Genomic DNA, 19,866 nt, shown 5'->3' with positions numbered 1-19,866 from the left:
GAGCTCTAAGCGCCCCAACACAACCTTCCCTACAATTTGTCAGTCAGGGTTTGTCATGTGAGTAGGGCAAGTAGCAATTCCTTCTCAGTAAGTAGTTTAGGCCAGTTATTAAAACTATCCTGTCAATTAAATTTGTGTGGGCAGACAGCTTGGCAGGCCTTTTGTGTGGTAATAGCAGAGTCAGGATTTGGAGAGGGGGGCTGAAGAGTTAGAATCATAAGCCCATTGCATTGAAAACCTAAATACATGTAATGGAGTATGTAATTTTTAAAATACTACCAAGTCCATATTTCCTTTTCGTTCAGAATATTAGAAGGTAGGAGTAGGTTTCCTACATACTATGCACTTGGGTAGTACACTGCTTATTTGTGTTTCATTCTCTATAAAGTCAAAATGGCAAGAAATTTTATTTTTCAAAAATAAAATGGAGCATTCAGAATCAGGTGTGATAATGCCTCTCCACCTTTGCTATGAAACTGGAAAGCAGGAAACGCAGCAGCACACAAATTCTCTTCTCCAGAACAGATTTTGTACAAGTAAGAACCAGAAGTCCTGTCCAGTGGAAACTTCCACTGTTTCTTACTTTCTCCATATCCCACACAAAAGGAAGAAAACCCCATCTAACCCCAAGCCCTCTATGCATCCCAGAGGTTGCTGGGAATGAGATTGGTGGTGACCACATACATCTCACTAGAAAGCCGCTCTAGCATTTGTGCCATGAGTAGATGCTTCTTATGACAGCAGTTGTTATTTGAGATTTATCTTGTACTATTGTGTGGTGTAGACTAGCTAAAGAGATTTTAAAACTTGTTTAAACAGTTCCCTAGTGTTTTGAGTTTGTTGTCTTTTTCTGTCTATGCCACTTCATCAGTCCACATGGTATGCTAGTTATACATGAGGTGGTTTCTTTTGTTTTCTTCCCAAGAGATTATGAGGAAATGTATTCAGACTAAAGATCCATCTAGGCCAGCATTCTGTCTCTAGAAATGACCATCATAATGTATTATTTATAAACTGTCTAATATGCATTTGTGCTGTATATAATTGATCCCCTGTGATTCGTCCCCACCATCTGGTCGTTGGGCTATAGTTTTCTGAAGAGAGTTTATATATACACACCCTTTTGTGGTTATTATCCATTGATTGATCATTTCTTAATAAATTTGTCTAATCCTCTTGGTAAGGCCATCTAAAGAAGTTGCTATTAGGAATAGGAATAATTTATTATTGGCCAAGTACATTTTCCAACATACTTGGAATTTGTTTCGGCTACATTGCAATGTAAACATACAGACACTGTTCCTCTCACAATACAATACTATTACAACTTGTTGCAGTGGAATTCCCTGTAAATTATGAATTTCAAGTGAAAATAAAAGAAGTATTTTGTTATACCTATCAGATTTATTGCAGGTCAGTAATGTCATGTTCAGACAAAAAAACATTTTCCCGCTCTTCACTGTTTCAGACTCAGAGCATTTTTACCAAGTTCTCCCATAGTCACAAGCCCCATACACAATTTTCCTCATATGTGAGTTCTTTGCAAATGGAAACCTTTTCCTTTCCTTTTACTCCTTATTTTGGAATTTGTACTATTTTCATACCACACTAGGCCAAAGCATGGCTTAGCATGACTTACCGGTATGTGAATTTGCAGCCTGCTGGAGAGACATTTGTGACTGCTTTTTCCTCGGTCATTTTGCTACTGCACCAAGCTGAGTGAATTATGTCAGCTAGCAAAGCAACATTCACCAGAATTTTCTGATTGGTTATTTGATCACATATCATTTACACTATCGTATTCAATTTTGGAAAAGGAAGTGTAGTCAGCTTCTGTTTGATAGCAAGCAGAGTCTGTTCTCCCTGCCCCCCCCATACATTCCACTTGAACAGGATTGTTGCTTAGGGAAACCATCAGGCCCTTGTTAGCAAGCAGTCTGTTTCTCCCAGTCTCTGTTTATGACTTTGAAAGTCTAACTAAATTTTAAATTAAATGCAGAAATAACAACATTGTTTTCTTCATTAAATAATTTTTTTGCCCTTGATCAAAACACCGGCTTGTGGGAAATCTCCACGCTGCTGGTCAAAAATCCTTTGTTTTTTATCCAGTTTGTAGGAGGAGCTTGGATTTGATATCCTGCTTTATCACTACCCGAAGGAGTCTCAAAGTGGCTAACATTCTCCTTTCTCTTCCTCCCCCCCCCCCGCAACAAACACTCTGTGAGGTGAGTGGGGCTGATAGACTTCAAAGAAGTGTGACTAGCCCAAGGTCACCATTTTTGTATTGATAATGTATTGATATTGGCTTGTAGCCATCAATCACCTGTGTACTCTAGATGTGTTTTACCTGCAGGCAGTGACTCTTCTGAATAGGAGGAAGGTGAGCTGCTACCAGGATCTGATCCATGGTCAGGCAAATTGGCACTGGGGATGCCAGATGGGAACCCCTGATGGCGGGCCCTTTCAAGCTCTCAAGCTTTTGGCAGCTGCTTAACCATACTGACCTCTGCAACAGGTTGTCTTTATTGAGTGAGCCATGGCCATTTGCCATCAACAGTGTTCCCCATTGCAATTTGTGATCAAAAGCTACCTGGATCTTTTAATGTAAAACAGGGTTGCTTATTTTACACGCTGTAATTTTCCTTGTGTATTATATTGATGACTTAGTTCAGGGCTGTTCAACTTCCAAGAGACTGTGATCTGCTCCCACTATATAAAAACTCAAGAGATTTCAGAATGTCATAATCCAGAATCTCTGCTGGGAGCATTTTCCACCATATGGCACGAGCAACATGCGATTTCTAACTTCTAGTAGACTTGCAAGCGGGAGCAAGCTTGTTTTCTCCTGCTCGGGAGGGTAGGATTTGAACCTCAAGTTACAAGAAAGGAGAAACCCCCACATCTGACTAAACATTTGGAAAAACTTTGACTAAGAGCAGTTCAGAAGTGGAACAGACTCTCATGAGAGGTGGTGGACTCTCTTTCCTTGGAGGTTTTTAAGCAGAGGTTGGATGGTCATCTGTCATGGATGCTTTAGCTGAGATTTAAAACAGCTGGTCTCTCTTGAGGCATAGGGATTAATTGGAAAGAGTCTTTTTATTGGTGCTTGGAAATTTATTTACTTATTTCACTTTTATCTCACCCTTCCTCCCACTCTCTCAGGGTGGCATACCTACCGGTAGTTTATCCCCTGCTTTATCTTCGCAGCAATCCTGTGAGATGAATTAAGCTAAGACGTAGTGACTCACCAAAGGTCACCTAGTAGGCTTAATGTTCTTCATGGCCTCTGTTTGGTGTCATTTATAGGTTCTGCACCTATGCAGAGCAAAGTTCAGAATCTTTGAGGGGCCTCTCTCATGGCTATCATTTATGTGAGCAGGGCAAGTTCTTCATTCACATCGCAACCAAACCTTGCATCAAACTCCTGCTCTGTGCTGCAGAAAAACTGCCTGGCACTTGTTTAACCATTGTTCTAAGGAAAACAATGGAAAGAACTGAGTTAAGAACTAAAGTATATATCCTCCACAGTACAAAAGCTGTTGCAACTGGCTTTAATTTCCCTTGTGTGTTTTGACAATGCAGATGCCATTTTCATGCCCACCAACATTAGTCAGTCGCTTTGCATGATAGGGCAGTCAGTATATGGATACTTTCATAAATACATAAATGGTCATTGTATTTGCAGTATGTAACTCTTTATTAAGATTTTAAAAATATACACTAGTTGGGTTTTGCTATAGTGCATCTCCACTCTTCTGGTAGCTGAACCTGTTTCCTTAAATATTTATTTTTATTTGTTTATGTGAAATATTAATATATTATCTTTCATTGGAATCACAAGGTGTTCATATAAAAATTACAATAGGTATTAATTGTCCACGTAAATATGGGGGCTAGGCATTGAGTCACTGCATCATCCTGCTTGCTTTGGAAACGCAATATAAAATTGACTACTTGCAGCTACTGAAATCACTGGCAAACAGCATATTAGATGCAGATGGGATCAAAAGTGCTCCAGGATATTAAAAGTTTAATTTTCCGCCTGCCCTCTGGATCCTCACATTATATTATTTAAATAGATTATCAATTTTTTCAGCTGGACATTTATTATAAAGCCTCTTGAGCAAATGCCAACAGCCAGTGTCTAGAATTAACACACACTGTTGAGTGTTAATGGCTATGGTATCATTCCAAAGGTACATTGCAGACATCTTCTGAATACTGATTCCTTTAACCTTAGGACCACAATTAATCTGAAAGAATTTTAATTGATTAATCATGAGAGTTTCAATTGATCACGTGTGATTGAAACAAAGCATATATTATAGGGGTGTGTATGTGTGTGTCTTAGCAGGCATGATCAGGAGAGATTTCACTCTGTTTTGAGAGAAGGAAGAATGCCTTTTCAGATGTTGCTAGCACTTTAAAAAAGTATGCTGCCCAGCTAATTGGGGATGCCTTAGTGTTTTTTAATTGATTTATTGAGTTAAATGTTACAACCCTCCCATAAACATAGCATGCTCAGCAGTGGTAACACAGTGTTTGTGGTGGGTTAGGAAAATGTTACGTTCAGCATTGAACTGGAGTCCGAACAGTCATTTTTGCCCTTTTTTGTAAATAAGAAATGTAAACCTTGTATATAATTGTCTACAATAATTTTCCTTTATGTATGTACAGTTTGTTTCATGACATGCTGTAAAAGTGAGTTGGGCACTTGTAAAATGGATGCTACACTCAGAGCCGTCTCATCCATAGCATACTGGGCTCCCCCTCCCCAACCTGCCCCCGCCCCCATGGGCAGGCGGGCAGGCGGGCTGTAAGCCGCCCGCCCTCGCCTCCCGGAGCCCCAGCTGGAGCGCTGGAGCAGCGCGGGGCTTTGTGTGACCTTCCAGCACTCCAGCTGGGGCTCTGAGAGGCGAAGGCGGCCGGCTTGCAGCCAGCCTGCCCGCCGGAGCGCAAGCGCCCGTCCGCCCGCCCCTCATCCTCCGCCCGCCCACCCCCCCTCCCGAGGGGCGGCCAGCGCGGGAGGGAGGCGGGCGGAGAGGCGGCAGGCTGGGGGTGCCGAGGGATCGCTGCGCCAGGGCGGCCGATCCCTCTAAGATGGGCCTGGCTACACTCACTAAATAAACATAGCTTATGAAAGATTTAAAGTGTGCAGGAGAAAGTCTTTGCTATTTGTAATAGTTTGTAATTAGAAAGTTGACAGTGTGACACTTCCAGAATCTTTGAATGTTCAGTGAAAGCAATTTTCTTAACGTGTGCAGGACTGGCAAGCATACAAAGCATGCTGGAAGCAGCATACTGTTTTATATTTTAAAAATGGCTTGAAGCAAACTACAAGAAACTACAGTTTGCATGTAACTCTAAACCATGATTTAGTGCTATGTGCAAATGCATAAAAGAAGCATGCATTCCCTACTCTTCCTTGGTGGCCAGAGGAAAGATTTTGACACAAGCCTAAAAATGTGACTTGTCTAACCATAGATGTGGTTTAAAATGAACTCTGATAACAACAACAAACAAACAAACAAACAAACAAACAAACAGCAATTTATTACTTATACCCCGCCCATCTGGCTGGGTTTTCCCAGCCACTGTGGGCAGCTTCCAACAGGAGATTAAAAATACATTTGAACACCAGTCATTAAAAAAAAACAACTTCCCTAAACAGGGCTGCCTTCAGATGTCTTCTAAACGTCAGATAATTGTTTATTCCTTTAACATCTGATGGGAGGGCATTCCACAGGGCAGGAGCCACTACTGAGAAGGCCCTCTGCCTGGTTCCCTGTAACTTTGCTTCTCACAATGAGGGAACTGCCAGAAGGCCCTTGGCGCTGGACCTCGGTGTCTAGGCTGAACGATGGGGGTGGAGACACTCCTTTAGGTATACTGGTCCGAGGCCGTTTAGGGCTTTAAAGGTCAGAACCAACACTTGGAGTTGTGCTCCGAAACGTACTGGCATTAATTTAACAAACCAGCTTCATAAACCATGGTTGACTTTGGCTTATATAGAAACTAACCAGAGTTCGTTTTATGTAACAACTAGTGGGGCTTCATGAAAAGTGAAACTAAACCATGCCAATTATCATTCTGGTCATTTGGGAGGAGGAAAGGGAAGGGAACATGCAAACCCAAGGCTCATTGCAACTCCTTCCTGCTTTTTTATAAACTCCAAATATATTTAAAACATTGATAACGAAACAGTAAAGTCAGGCAAAAATGATCTAAGCATGATCTCCAAACTGCAGAAATTCAGCAACGTTGTAGCACTGCAGTATACAAATAAAAGTATATACTTCCTGTGGATTCTGAGTAGAATGTTAAGGAGATCTCTGAAGGATGCACAAGACAGGATATGGCATTGAACTGAATAGCATTGCTTGAATTTGGTTGTCTTGATACTTTCACCCGGAGTACTGTGTGCAACCTTAACTTGGTATTGAAACATTCGTCATTACAGTCATACCTCATGTTACGGCCGCTTCAGGTTACGTGTTTTCAGGTTGTGGACCGCGGGAAACCCGGAAGTACCGGAACGGGTTACTTCTGGGTTTTGCCGCTCGCACATGCACAGAAGCACTAAATCACGCTATGCGCAGAAGCGCCAAATCATACCAGGACTTGCGCAGACACAGCGCTTCAGGATGTGAACGCTGCGGGTTGCGGACGTGCCTCCGTCACGGATTACATCCGCAACCCGAGGTTCCACTGTACTGCAACAAAGGTCTTCACCTGAACTGCATGCTGCTAATTTGAATGGTCTTTTCTGTCTATATTGTGGGCTGTTCTTAAAACTGAACGTGGATTGTTTATACATTGTGCTTTATTGGAAGAGCTCTTGAGCAGTATTTCATTGTTCTTCTTGGCAGAGCTGTGTGTTCTGAAAGGAAATGGTGTGAATTGGCTGGACTGTACATTTGGTATCTGGGAGCTGCTTAACTTCTCTGTCAGATTTTCTCACCCTCTTCAGTGTGTGCAGTTGGACGTTTATCATCCTGTTGGAATGTGGAAATCACTTGACAGTCATAGTTCACTCTCACTTTCTTATCAGCTATTGATGCATCATTCAGTATAGCAGTTCCCTCAATTATCAAAACAAATTTGGCTCATGGTTTGTCTCCCCTCAATAAACCATGAATGGTAAACCAAGAAGAAACATTAGTTGCAGTTTGTGGTTTCTTAGTTTTAAATGTAAGTCAATCCATGGCATAGTTCTGGTTAGTGTGTTTGCATAGCTGTAGGAAAGAGGGGATACAATGAGATGGTGAGGCAAATAAACTGTTAATTTTGCAGAGTGTTGATTGATTGACACACTTTGGGATATGTAATGGCTTCATAATAAAGCACTAGAGCTAATAACAAAAACAACAATGGGCAACATAGCCTTGTTCAAGAAATGAAGTCAAAAAGAAATTGCAGCATAGTTTGTTGAAAATATATTCAAAATCCTGATTCTTCCTGCAGTCCTTGACTGTTCTCCACAGCTACAGAATAGCATATATGAAGCTTCATATATGAAGCAGTCTTTTTGTACTGTGGCACTGAGCTTTGAGAGGGCATTTCTCAAGTGACAGGATTACTGACAAAGCCTATTCTGCATGTCATGCCTTTCTTGCCTGAATAAGCTAAAGTGAAGTATTTAAGACATCAGAAGATGGTGAAATCAAGTGGTGACAGCCACTGAAGTGTTTTTATTCCCTGCTAAATAATTCTCCCCTGTCCAGCTTAGAGTGGCATTTTATTCCTTGATCACCTGATATGATTTGACTCAATTTTCCCCCAGACTAAAGTCTAATTCTTAAGACATTTTCTTTCCAGTTTTACTTGTGAACCAAAACAAACAAACAAACAAACACACACAACCCAAGACAGTAATAGAAATTTAAATGAATATGACTGCTTTAAAGTTGGCACTGTCAGATATCATCAAAAGTAGGTATTGAAATAAATTTGCAGTTTAATTTTTTTTTGCTTCACAGTTTAGCGTGTTTTCATGTAAAAGAGCACTTAAGGAAATTTGACAGTATGGTAAAGTGGAGTTGTTTTGTCTTTCTTATTTGACAGTACCAGCTGATTTGCAAATGTGTTATTCATGTACTTGATGTAACCATAATTTAGTATTCTCCTCGCACAGTTCCTCCTTTGGTATTGTTCTTGAGCAACATTTTTGAAGGAAACAAACATCAGCATGCATAGAATGGTGGCCGCTTTTCAGAAATGTTGCTTGAATTTACATGTCTAAAATGAAAATTAGGAAAATTATTAATTTTTTCTTATTTTATTAAATATTAAATAAAAGGTGTATTGAATGACAATAGGAATAACCATTGAGAGACTTCCAGTTTATTTAATGATTTGTTTAGTACAGTTGAACCTGAATTCTTGATTTATTGCAATGTCAGACAATGATCTGGTCCTGTGGGAAAGAGCCTTATGCTTATCCCTTCCCTCTTCACTTTGGGTACTCCAGTTCAATTATTCTATTCAAGGTTTGATCAAACTTTAATTTGCTGGCATATTAGAGGCAGCCAAGTGTGTACTTACACTCTAAATTCTGGTTGGCTTACAGATATCACGAAAACAGGTATGCTGTAGTGGGAAACCATGGTTATATCTCTGTGCAGGTATGAAAATCTCTGGGTATCCTCCATGTTGAGGTGGTGTACCTCTGTTCCTGCCTTTCATGCCCTGCTTGTTGGTGTTTTGGAGGCATTTAGCTGGTCACTATGGGAAGCATGATGCTGGACTGAACCTTTCCTCTGATCCACTGGGACTATATTACATTTTAAAATTTGTAGCATTGCCATTTCACTTGGCTCCATTCACCCTCTGCTGCAATCAGACTGAAGGCATTTGATTTGACAGAGGTGCTGTCAAGTTTTGTGCTCTGTGGATTGAACTACCCTATGTCATTTGGAAAAATCCTGATTACATAGATTAGAAGTATTTGCATGAGGAATTAAGAATGTGAAGCCACAAATATACATCAAATGCATTCATATTCCATTTGTTTCTGATTCCTATTCTTATAATATTCAGTTTTTTAAAAAGAATATAATTTCTTAAGGAATCCTGTACGTTGCTTGTTCCCCCCCTTTTTTTAAAGCAGGCATCGCTCAATTTGCTGAGTAAAATTTTCTCTGAATGGCCTTAGTGTGGTTATAGCTGTTCATTAACTTGTTTGTTGTTCTGAGCTGTCAATCATAATGGCAGTTTTGCACTCCAGTTCTTTGACGTGGGACTGCTTCTGCAAGTCAGTCATACCTCTAAATATGTCTGGTGGAAAAGGTTATTACATTCATTTACTACCACTTGGGAAGAGAGTGGTGGCTGCTTCTGAGCTATTGCAGACCCTCTGTCCCACCCACAAAAGCTGGCAGTTATTGACCTGTTGATAGTTATGCTTTTTCTTCTTGAGATGAGATCCATGCATTTCTCCTCTTTACCATCTTTTGTGGTGGTTTTGTGCTGTTAAACATGCAAGATTTAGAACAGTATCGCTAGCATTTGCTTTGGCAGCTTCAGTCAGGTTGTGGTTTGCCTCTCTGAATTGTCCTTGGACTGTACTGCAATAAAAGCAAGGACAAAAACATCTTACCATATGTGAATAATAATGCTGAATGTGATTTTGGGCAAGGAAAACTGGTTATAGATCTGCAGCTCTTAAATTATTTTGTGTGTTGTTATGGTTTATATAAATCTAACTCTGCCATGCAGCAAGGTGAAGTGACTTGCTTATGACAGCACCAGCAGGGGAGAAGTACAAGACCGAGGGTGCTTTGTGTTGTCACTCACACTTCCAGAACTGTGTCTTGTAAAAGTTACTGAAATGTTGTTTTTAGTTAAGTGCTTCATTGGGGCACAAGCATAACACATTCATGCCAGTAACACCCAATGAACAACGGTATGTTCTTTCCTACAACACACATTATACTGTATATCTATCCAGGCAGCTAAACTTGGATCCAATTCACCCTTTCATTGATCTTATCTTCAACTTTATTGCTAATGCAGCTTGAATAGCAAACAGCTAGCAAATGCAAAAGATCAAATACGTAGCTGTAGGAGGAGGATTAAAGGAAGGTTGAATCTAAGGTAAAGAGATAGTGTGGTTGAGGTGAAGCAAAAATAAATAAATAAATAAATAATGCCAGGCCTTCCGGGCTGCAATTCAGAATGTCAAGGAACAAGCCCAGAGGGGTGACTTCCTTTTCTGAGGGAAATGAGTTTAAGCAGGAGTCTACATAAGAACAACCTATAAATGCATAATAACAGACAACAAAGCCTGAACATTCTAAATGCAGAGACTAAGGGGCAGTGTAACAAATAACACAATGTCCAGTTGGGACAAAATAGGTGTGGAGCCACCCAAGATAATTCCCAAACTTCCTGGAGAGTTGTGTCTACCACACGTCATAGCACTGCATGCAGTCCAACACTGTTTGAGACAAAGATGCTTTCAAGCATGGCATCCCCATGTGAATACTCAATGTACCTATGTAGAAATGAATAAAGAACTGGGGAAGTGTCCCACATTATAAGCTTTGGATCACTCTGAATTGTGCATCCACTATGTATTGGTTGGAGGGTTTGCCAGTATTTAAGGTTGTGCTTGATGGTAGTAGCTTTAGTGCAGTTGCACTAAGAAGTGTGAGCTGTTGCATATGTTGTCTTGAAAATACAGTTTTGTTTGCCACTGATAGATGATGTAAATTTTAAAGCTATGGAAACAAGGCATTAAGTTCCGGGAATGCTGAGGAAGGATCAAATGCTTGCTTGGATGCCGAATTTGAAAAATAACATGTAATACCAGATATGTTCAACAACTGAAATCTATAATTAGAATTTCTATAAATACCATTAATATGTGCTTGTAGGGGGATATTGATTGGGATGTTTAGAACACGGACATCAAAATTTACAAAGAACACCCCATTAGCCTTCAACCCTAGTTACTAACAGGTTCTCTTATTTCTGTTGCAGTCGGGTGTTGACACCTGAATTTCTTTTAACAAATAATAACTTCTAGCACTTTGCTAAGCATTTAAGTTCCATTACACATACAGAAATCTTAACAAAAGAAAACAAATGATAAAGGGGGCATGGATTAAATAATGATTATACTCAAGAGTCTCTTAGGCACTTTCCCCTTTTTTGGGGATCCAAGCATGTAAGTTGTTGGCAATAGAGGAATGTTCCATTGCGAGTGAAGTCAAACTGTTGGAGAATTACAGTGCCGGCTATGGTTGTAGATACTGATATGGGAGAGACATGTTTTGTTGCAGCTGGTACAGATGAAGGTGTCCGGTTGTGCTGCTGCACTATGACATTTCTTTTCTCTGAGCTGCTCATGTATTTGTGAGGGAAACGGAAGCTATTTATCCTGCATGAGAAAAAGCAGTCATATGTGATGTTCAGTTTTGAGCAGAAAAGTGGTGAACAGGGAAAGGATTATGCACCCTTCCCTCCTCCTGTTTTCAGAGCATGGCAGAGGTTTTCAACCTTTTTGAGTCCATGTCTTCCTTAACCAACTACATTCTTTCTGCAGCACCCCTGTGGGGCTCATTCGGGAGCCCAGTTATGTCACTCCTTGCCTGCAGAGCTGGCAGCCTCTCACCCTTTGTCGAACACCCTCCCTTGTGTGGTGTTCCATCAGCCTCTTCTCCTTGGGAGTCCTCCAGGCAGCTGCTGCTACCATCCCTGGTCTCTGAGCTGCCATTCCCCCCACCCCAGCCCCAAAGAGAGGTACCTCCCAGGCACCATTTGCCTGTGGAGCTTATAGCCAGGGGTGCTGCAATAAACACCAGTGCAAGCCTTTGGGAGGCAGAGATGCAAGAGGGTATCAGAGGAGGGAGGGAAAAGAAGAGGGACAGAGGCCAGTGTTGCCCACGGCACCCCTCACCATCATTTAAGGCACCCCAGGGTACCACTGCACGCTGGTTGAGAACCACTGGAGTATGATATTGTGTTCTTAGTAGTTTCAGCAACCAAGTATTTCCTAGCTTATTGGACTTTTTTTTCTTTTTTGCAGCTCCTGTGATCAACAAATTCAACAGAAGAGTATCAGGTAAGATTTTCCATATTTTAATGCAGCTCAAGACAATTGTCATAGAATTGTTTTAAAAACAGCTCAGTGTGCATATATTTTTATATTGTGTTGGCAAATTCTGTGGGCATGTTTCGAGAGCAGTGATGTCTTTATATGCCATCCTAAAAAAGTAATATTTTTAATAGTTTGGTCTTAATGTCTTACAATACTACTGCAACAACCATATGTATAGTGTTGTATTGTTGCTCTCTGTTTTTATACCCTACCAATATTGCATTTTTCACTATTTATCCAAGTAATTAAGGGTTTTTATACTGATTGTTTCTCATTCAAACCAGGGAAAATTTATGAGAGTGCTGTCCAGGACAATTTTTTTTTAACTGAAAGAATTAAACAGCACCTTTTAGAATACACAATATGTTCTCCATCACTAAGCTGTACCCTCCTCCCTCTTTAATAGGCAGCTTTAACTATTGTAAAAATTAGGAAAAAAGTTGCCAGCTTAAGGGCAGGATGTGCATGTACCATTTTTCTATAAAAACTCTCAAGCTCTCTGTTCTGGATGCTCAGCTTACAGTTTTAATAGGAATTGCTATCATGTGGCATGTAGGGAGAATAAGGAAAAGGGCCAACTAGATGGTAAGGCTTTGACAAGAGACTGGGAACACTGACTGCATTCTAGAAGGGTATTCCAAGGGATAATCTAGAGTGGGTAATTGTGACCCCCAATTCTGCACTGCGATGAAGAAGAATGGGAAATGAGATTTCTGTGCAGCTTCTTACTGAGAGGAAGATAAAAATATACCTTGAATATGAGCTCCTTGTAAAAATGTTAAATGTTGTGAGTGCAGACAGCAGGGCAGATGAACTTTGGAGTGCTTGCGACTTGGAGGTTTTGATCAGGGAGTCTGTTAGTTGACTTTTAAGCTTCAATTCAATTCAAATAGAATTAAAAGTAGCATATTTTTTGCAATATGTCATTTAGCTCTTGGAGGGGGATATTTAATGTTATGAAGCAGCGGAGTGGCCTTGAGAGGGCTGAGTTGAATGGCTGTATGGACTAGCAGACATGGAAACTAGCATCTAGAAAGCTGAGAAGTTGCTTGCTGCCTAGCTTCCTTCAATATAGCTTAGTGAGGGCTGTTGAAACCATGATAGAATGCCAGCAAAATAGGGGTGTATCTACCTAATTATCTAAAATATTTTTTTGTGCTGTCTTTCAGGGCAGAATGCTACTGAAGCACTTTACATACATAAATGAAATGTAAAAACAAAAAAGGCCCAATCCAATAGATCTGAACTGTTCAAAAGGCAATCTAAAATTATGTCATGGAACAACACTCATATAACACCAATTCAGTTGATTATTGGTCATTGACTTTGAATGTCTTATATGTGCTCTAGAAAAGTGTTTGAAGCCCTTTCTAGACTATTTCATGGTGTATAGCAGGGACGTCCAACTCCCAAGAGAGTATGTGGACTTACTTCATTGTAGAGATGTGCTTGCCCCCCCCCAGCTGGTGGCTTTTCAATGTCTATTGCTTATCTTTGGGTTTGGGGGAGTTAAATATTATCTGGAGTCCAACAATACATTTGCTGTTGCTGCCAGCATTAATGTTCACCATCATGTGAAGCAAAGAACAGGTGATGCTTGCTGTTATAGTGTCCTTCTGCCTTCATGTCTTTGCTGGCTCTCTATCCACCCCCGAAGTGGCCATGTCTTTATGGGGGGGGGGCTGTCTGTAGTGATGTGTGCAATCAGGGTTCTAAACTGTATTGGGAGAATACTTGTGTAGAGCAGGCTCCCTGTTTCGGACCTTCTGTCCCAAAGCATGGAAGGCACAGTCAGTAGGGGACATGTGGTTAGGCAACTCTTCTGTTCCTAATATGTTGTATGTGTGTATGTACATGGATTTAGTGCAGTTAATAGCATGTAGTTAACATTTAGCATGTAGAATGGAAACCCTTATTTGTATAAGCATCCTGGATTGGCTTTTCACAAACCTGCCTCTTAGGATCTAAGCTGCAATAAGTGGATGGTCTTGGTTTCATGGGATTACTATGTTTATGTTCCAAAATAAACCACACTGCAGCCTTGAATTTCTTTTACTACAGCTGTTGTTTGTATTGCTGTAAGTGATATAACTTTTACACCAAGTTTTATAGGGCAAAACCTATCCACTAAACTATTTTAATCTCTTATCTGTGATAGCGTTTGTGAGTGTTTGGAATATTTTTAACTGTTAGATTCACAGTGGCCTAGCAAAACTTAAATTTGCTTAGAATACGCAGTTATATTGAACATTTACATCTAGGAATCTTCAGAAATGTAGTTGATGAATATTATTTGAATAGAAAGATTTGAACACATAAGTTAAACAGAATTGTTGACTCTGAGCCTGTTCCCAGGCATGCTTCCCCTCCCCCAAGCAGGGAGTTCTGATGTAGGAAACCTCTATTTTACTCACATTTCCAGAGGCACTGGACTGTACTTATTGGCCTCGTTATGTTTCTCACAAGAGAGAAAGTAAGTAAATGTTCATATTTGACTGCCGTAAACCATTTTGAAAAAGCATTTGGAAAATTGACAAATAAATTGAGACCTGCACAAGGACAAATTAAAAAAGACAAATTCACTGTAGAAAGAGTTGACTTTATAGAATTTATGAGTATAGCTGAACATTGTAATCTTCTGTCACCAACTCTTTGTATTGTATGGTTGACATAACTTTCCTAACCCTCTCTTCTTTGGTGAACTAGGCTCACCTGTGGAAAAAATAACACCTCTTCTACCACTTGTTGTTGTTCAGTCGTTCAGTCATGTCCGACTCTTCGTGACCCCATGGACCAGAGCACGCCAGGCACGCCTGTCTTTCACTGCCTCCCACAGTTTGGTCAGACTCGTGTTGGTAGCTTCGAGAACACTGTCCAACCATCTCGTCCTCTGTTTCCCCCTTCTCCTTGTGCCCTCCATCTTTCCCAACATCAGGGTCTTTTCCAGGGAGTCTTCTCTTCTCATGAGGTGGCCAAAGTACTGGAGCTTCAGCTTCAGGATCTGTCCTTCCAGTGAGCACTCAGGGCTGATTTCCTTCAGAATGGATAGGTTTGATCTTCTTGCAGTCCATGGGACTCTCGGGAGTCTTCCTCCAGCACCATAATTCAAAAGCATCAATTCTTCGCCGATCAGCCTTCTTTATGGTCCAGCTCTCACTATCATACATCACTACTGGAAAAAAACATAGCTTTAAATACCGTATTTTTCGCTCCATAAGACACACTTTCCCCCTCCTAAAAACGAAGGGAAAATGTCTAGGCGTCTTATGGAGTGAAGGCACTGGACAGCAGCGGGATCCCTTGAGTGGAGGGATGCCACTGCCGCCGGAGCCATGGCTCCCAGCGGCGGGGGAGGGGGAACAGCCTGAAATCGGGCTTCGCCGCCGCCAGTGGCAGAGTGGCAGGGGAGGGGGGAGCAGCCCAAAATCGGGCTTCTCCGCCACTGCCAGCTGCAGAGCAGCTGGGCTGGGCAGCAACCGCTTAGCTCCTGCCCAGCCCTGCTGCTTTGGGGCGAAACATGAGCGAGGGCTCTGTTTCCCTCCCTCGCGGCTTGCTTTGGAGCTGCGAGGCTGCGCAGGAGACACTTAGCTCTTGCCTAGCCCCGCTGCTTTGGGGAGAGGGGTGAGGGAGGGCTTCGTCTGGGCCGCTTTCCCTCCGCTCGCCGGGGAGCTGGGGAGAAGGGAGACGTGGTTGCCCTTGCAAGAGGTGGCGATGGGATCAGTGCCCCCAAAGCGCTTCTTTCGGGGTGCTCGTCCTGCCGCCACCTCTCACAAGAGCAGGCTTCCTTCCCCACCTCTCTCTCTCTCTCTCTCTCTCTCTCTCTCACACACACACCCACACACACCCACACACCCACACCCACACCACCCTCCCTCCCTCCCTCCCTCCTTTCCTCTCTCTTTCCCTCTCACCCCTCCCTCCCTCCCTCCCTTCTCTCTCTCTTCCCTCCCTCCCTTCTCTCTCTCTTCCCTCCCTCCCTCCCCCTCCTCCTCTCTCCCCTTCCTTGTCTCTTTCTCTCTCTCTCTCACCCCTTCCTTCCTCCCTCCCTTCCTTCCTTCTCTCTTTCTTCCCTCCCCCTCCTCTCTCTCCCTCTTTCCCCTTCCTTCCTTGTCTCTTTCTTTCTCTCTCTCACCCCTTCCTTCCTTCCTTCCTTCCTTCTCTCTCCCTCTCTCCCATTCCTTCCTTCTCCCTCTTTCTTTCACTCTCTGTCACCCCTGAACGCAGCGGAGGTGGGGGCGGCGGCGTGATGCTCCTGGTTGCTCCCTGCCAACCCCATTCGCCAAAGCAGACTTGTTTTTGCTATCGGGGTTTGCGGGGAAGAACCAGCAGCATCCTTCCGCCCCGCCCCCCAGCCTTTTAGAGGAGGAAAACCAGACTTTTTTCTGGTTTTCCTCCTCTAAAAACTAGGTGCGCCCTATGGTTCAGTGTGCCCTATGGAGCGAAAAAATACGGTATACGGACCTTTGTCGGCAAGGTGATATCTTCTACCACTAGGTGATGCTATAGATATATACCGGTAAATATTCCAAAGTAAAATTTAATTATTTTTATTACTTCAGTCGATCTCAAAGCATTTTTAAAGATTTTACAGTATCCTCTGGTTTTGTTTAGCTTTTTATGTATATCATGATATAACCTTACATTAGTTGTAGTTGGATTAGTTTGCCATATTCCTTTATGATTTTGTATGTTACATTGTCAAAGCGCTGGAGAATCACAGCACCTGTTATGGTTACAGAGACCAGTAACTCTTTACTGCTGCTTCCCATGTTGTTATTGCTGCATTAGCAACACTAAAGTGACCTCTCTGGGGCACAAGCCTGGGCAGTGTGTTTGGAGGTCCTCGGCTGCCCAGACACCAAGTTTCGCCCCCTCTTGGGGGTGGTCCAAAGGAAAGCAGAGCAATACATTTGGCACCAGCTTGGCTGCAGGAGTTGCCAGAAGGTGGTGTATAAGATCCCATCCACCCCTAGGGACTCCACCGGAATTTTTTAGGGTTCGCTCCTTAGCCTTTCCCTCCCTGAAGATGTCCTGCAAGGCAGTGGGTATGGATTTTTCCTGTTTACTTCTAAATACTTTCTTATGAATGAGTATAGCCACAAGGCAGTGGAGTCTTAAGTTTTCCTTCTCCCAGAAGAGCTACCTTCCCAGGTTGACGAGCCCCACCTGCCCCTCATTTCCCTCTACAACATGTGCAGTAACTGCCTTCTTGACCATTGGACCCACCATTAGTCTTATCCACTCAATCTGCCAGAGTCTGTCTTTGCATCCAAGGGAAGTCCCTAACTCACTGAGGGTTTGAGACCCATTGGCTACCCTCATCTGGTTTAGCCAGCCATCAAAGCCGTTTCACGAGGTGTGGCTGCTGTCGTATGCTGGCAGCTTTTAGTAGCCACAGGTGAGAGTGGAGTGCAGGGTGGGGACCAAAGATGGGCAAACTACCCCAGCAGGAGCACAATGTGTCCCTCACCAGAGGTACTACCCCTCCTTTAACACCCCATACACCCTTGTAGTAATGCTTAGCATTTGCATAAGACTTTTGAGAGTTCAAAGCACTTGATGTACACTTTAGAATAACCCTGTAAGGTAGTTCAATATTAACATGCAGAAATCACAGCAGCATTCTTCACACATGGTAAGATTTTTTGTCCTTGCTCTTCGACTATCAAGCTCTTATTGAGGCATGGTCCTAGGATAATTCAGAGAGAACAATTTGACTGAAGCTGCCAAAGTTCAATATTTTGTCCCCATATTGTAATTGTAAGGGCTGGCAGTGATTTGCCTAATAAGGCCACTGTCACTTAATGGCTGTATAAGCTGTTAAGTTTGTGAGAGCAGTTTATGAGAAACAGTTTTTGCTATCAAGCCTGCTTGGACATACCCCTAAACCAGCCTTCCCCCAACCTGGTGCCTGCTACCAGACACCAGAAGACTGCTATAAACAATTACAAGCTGCTGGGAACAAGTGCTAGAAAAGGGCATTCTGTTTCCCCAGGCAAATTCTTGGTTCCTCTTTCTAAAGGGCATGAAGCCCTTTTTAGAAAAGTGTGTAAACAACATAGGCAGACATTTTAATAAAATCTGGGTTCAGAATCGGGCTTTTAGCCTGAAGTAACTCCAGCTAAGTGCTTCATGCCAGTCAAGCAGTAGGAGAAAGCTAATGATCCTGCCTCTTTCTCTTTAGGATCAGTTATCTATGCCTCTAGGTCAGTAAGTGCCAGCAAACAACAGGGAACTGCAGCATGCATCAGAAATGGGTAATTATATTTCTGCCTAGTAACAAATGAAGGCATATTCTACATATGTAGCTGAAAGAGTTGAAAAAATTCTGAGTTGTAAGAATGGGCTTGTATCATGCCAGATGGGGAAAGGTCACTTTTTACTTAAGTAAAAAATAAACAAAACAAAGAAAGAAAGAAATAGTAATAGCACAGAAGGTAATGGTTAGGCTAGCATCCCTCCTCCAAATATGTTAGGTTTTTATTTGCAGGGACTGTTCTACATGGGAAAGCATTCAGCACTGTCATTCCCCCATCTGCCATCTGAATTGGTACTATTCTGGGTCAACTTGTTCTGCTGCATGTGTAGATGAAGCCTTATTAACATTTAAGCTGAGAAAAGTATGAGGGTCCAGTAGACAGTCTGCAAAAAGGCACCAATTGTGGGGGAGGGGGCAGAACAGGTTTCAGACACAGGATATGAAGCATACACACACTTCAGATTGAACTGGTTGCTTGCTTTGCAAGTTTTCATTTCCCAGATGGAACTGGAACATTTTATTAAAGTGTCAAGTAGCTATGTCGAAGCTAGGTCAGGGTCATCACATGACCAATACTGGTACTATCCTGGTTGAGTTGGCTTCCCTTTTCATCCTTGAAATTTCAATTTGTGACACCATCAAGACAAGTTGCATACTGTTTTTATATATCTATTCAACATGACAGTGGTTTAAACGGAACAAGTGTAGCATTATAATAAGTTTGGCACCAGAATGTGAACTCTTTTTATGTTGTATGCTTTCATAAGGTAAAGGCTCTCCATCCTTGCTGTATTTGCATGTCTTGTATATAGCATAATTATCAGACAATCTTTTAGGATGGGTAGGCTGCCAGCAGTCACAAAGGCACAGCGCCTTTTCTTCTTATTCTTGCAATGCTTAGAAATTTTCAGAAACCTCCCTCAGTTTTTTGTGCGTGTCTCCCTGCTGTGTAAGACGACCTCAGCTGTCAAGTTAATTGCTTTCTGGGATTTGAACACCTAATTTGGCTGCCTTTCGTCAATAGAGTTTAGGATTAGGATCGTTTCACTTTCTTACAATGATGCTTGCCTTTTGTTAAACATGCAGTAAAAAATCTTGTTATCTTTTAATCTGTGTCTTCTAAAAACATGACCCCCCCCCCACCACAGTAAAGGTAAAATAGGGCATAACTCAAGGAAGATAAATTGATTTAATGTATTGCTCTTTGGTATTTAAATCAACTTGTTCTTTTAAAAGAGATTTCCATCTTTGCAGTCTGTTTCAGGTAAACTTTGCAGCTTTGCAGTTCTGTGTTTGCAAAGAGGCAATACTGAAATAGCTATACCTGTGGCTTCATACCCCCACAATTTGTATTTCCTTATTTAAGCTAACGGGGTGCAGGTGGTGCTGTGATCTAAACCACAGAGCCTAGGGCTTGCCGATCGGAAGGTTGGCGGTTTGAATCCCCACGACAGGGTGAGCTCCCGTTGCTCGGTCCCAGCTCCTGCCAACCTAGCAGTTTGAA

At 42.1% G+C, this 19,866-nt stretch overlaps 1 protein-coding gene across 1 annotated transcript in view; it reads left to right on the top strand.

The window, feature by feature from the left end:
* Positions 1 to 19,866, top strand: part of PRKAR2A (protein kinase cAMP-dependent type II regulatory subunit alpha) — an 80,436-nt gene that overhangs the window by 8,007 nt on the left and 52,563 nt on the right. The window contains exon 2 of the mRNA XM_033141348.1: positions 12,032 to 12,067. Within this exon, the coding sequence (XP_032997239.1) occupies positions 12,032 to 12,067 (36 nt within the window). The remainder of the gene's footprint in view (positions 1 to 12,031; positions 12,068 to 19,866) is intronic.

This window comes from Lacerta agilis, chromosome 2, assembly GCF_009819535.1.
Source record: "Lacerta agilis isolate rLacAgi1 chromosome 2, rLacAgi1.pri, whole genome shotgun sequence".
Lineage (NCBI taxonomy): Eukaryota > Metazoa > Chordata > Lepidosauria > Squamata > Lacertidae > Lacerta > Lacerta agilis.
The sequence above is the reverse complement of the archived record's forward strand: the minus strand, read 5'-3'. Positions and strand labels throughout refer to the sequence as shown.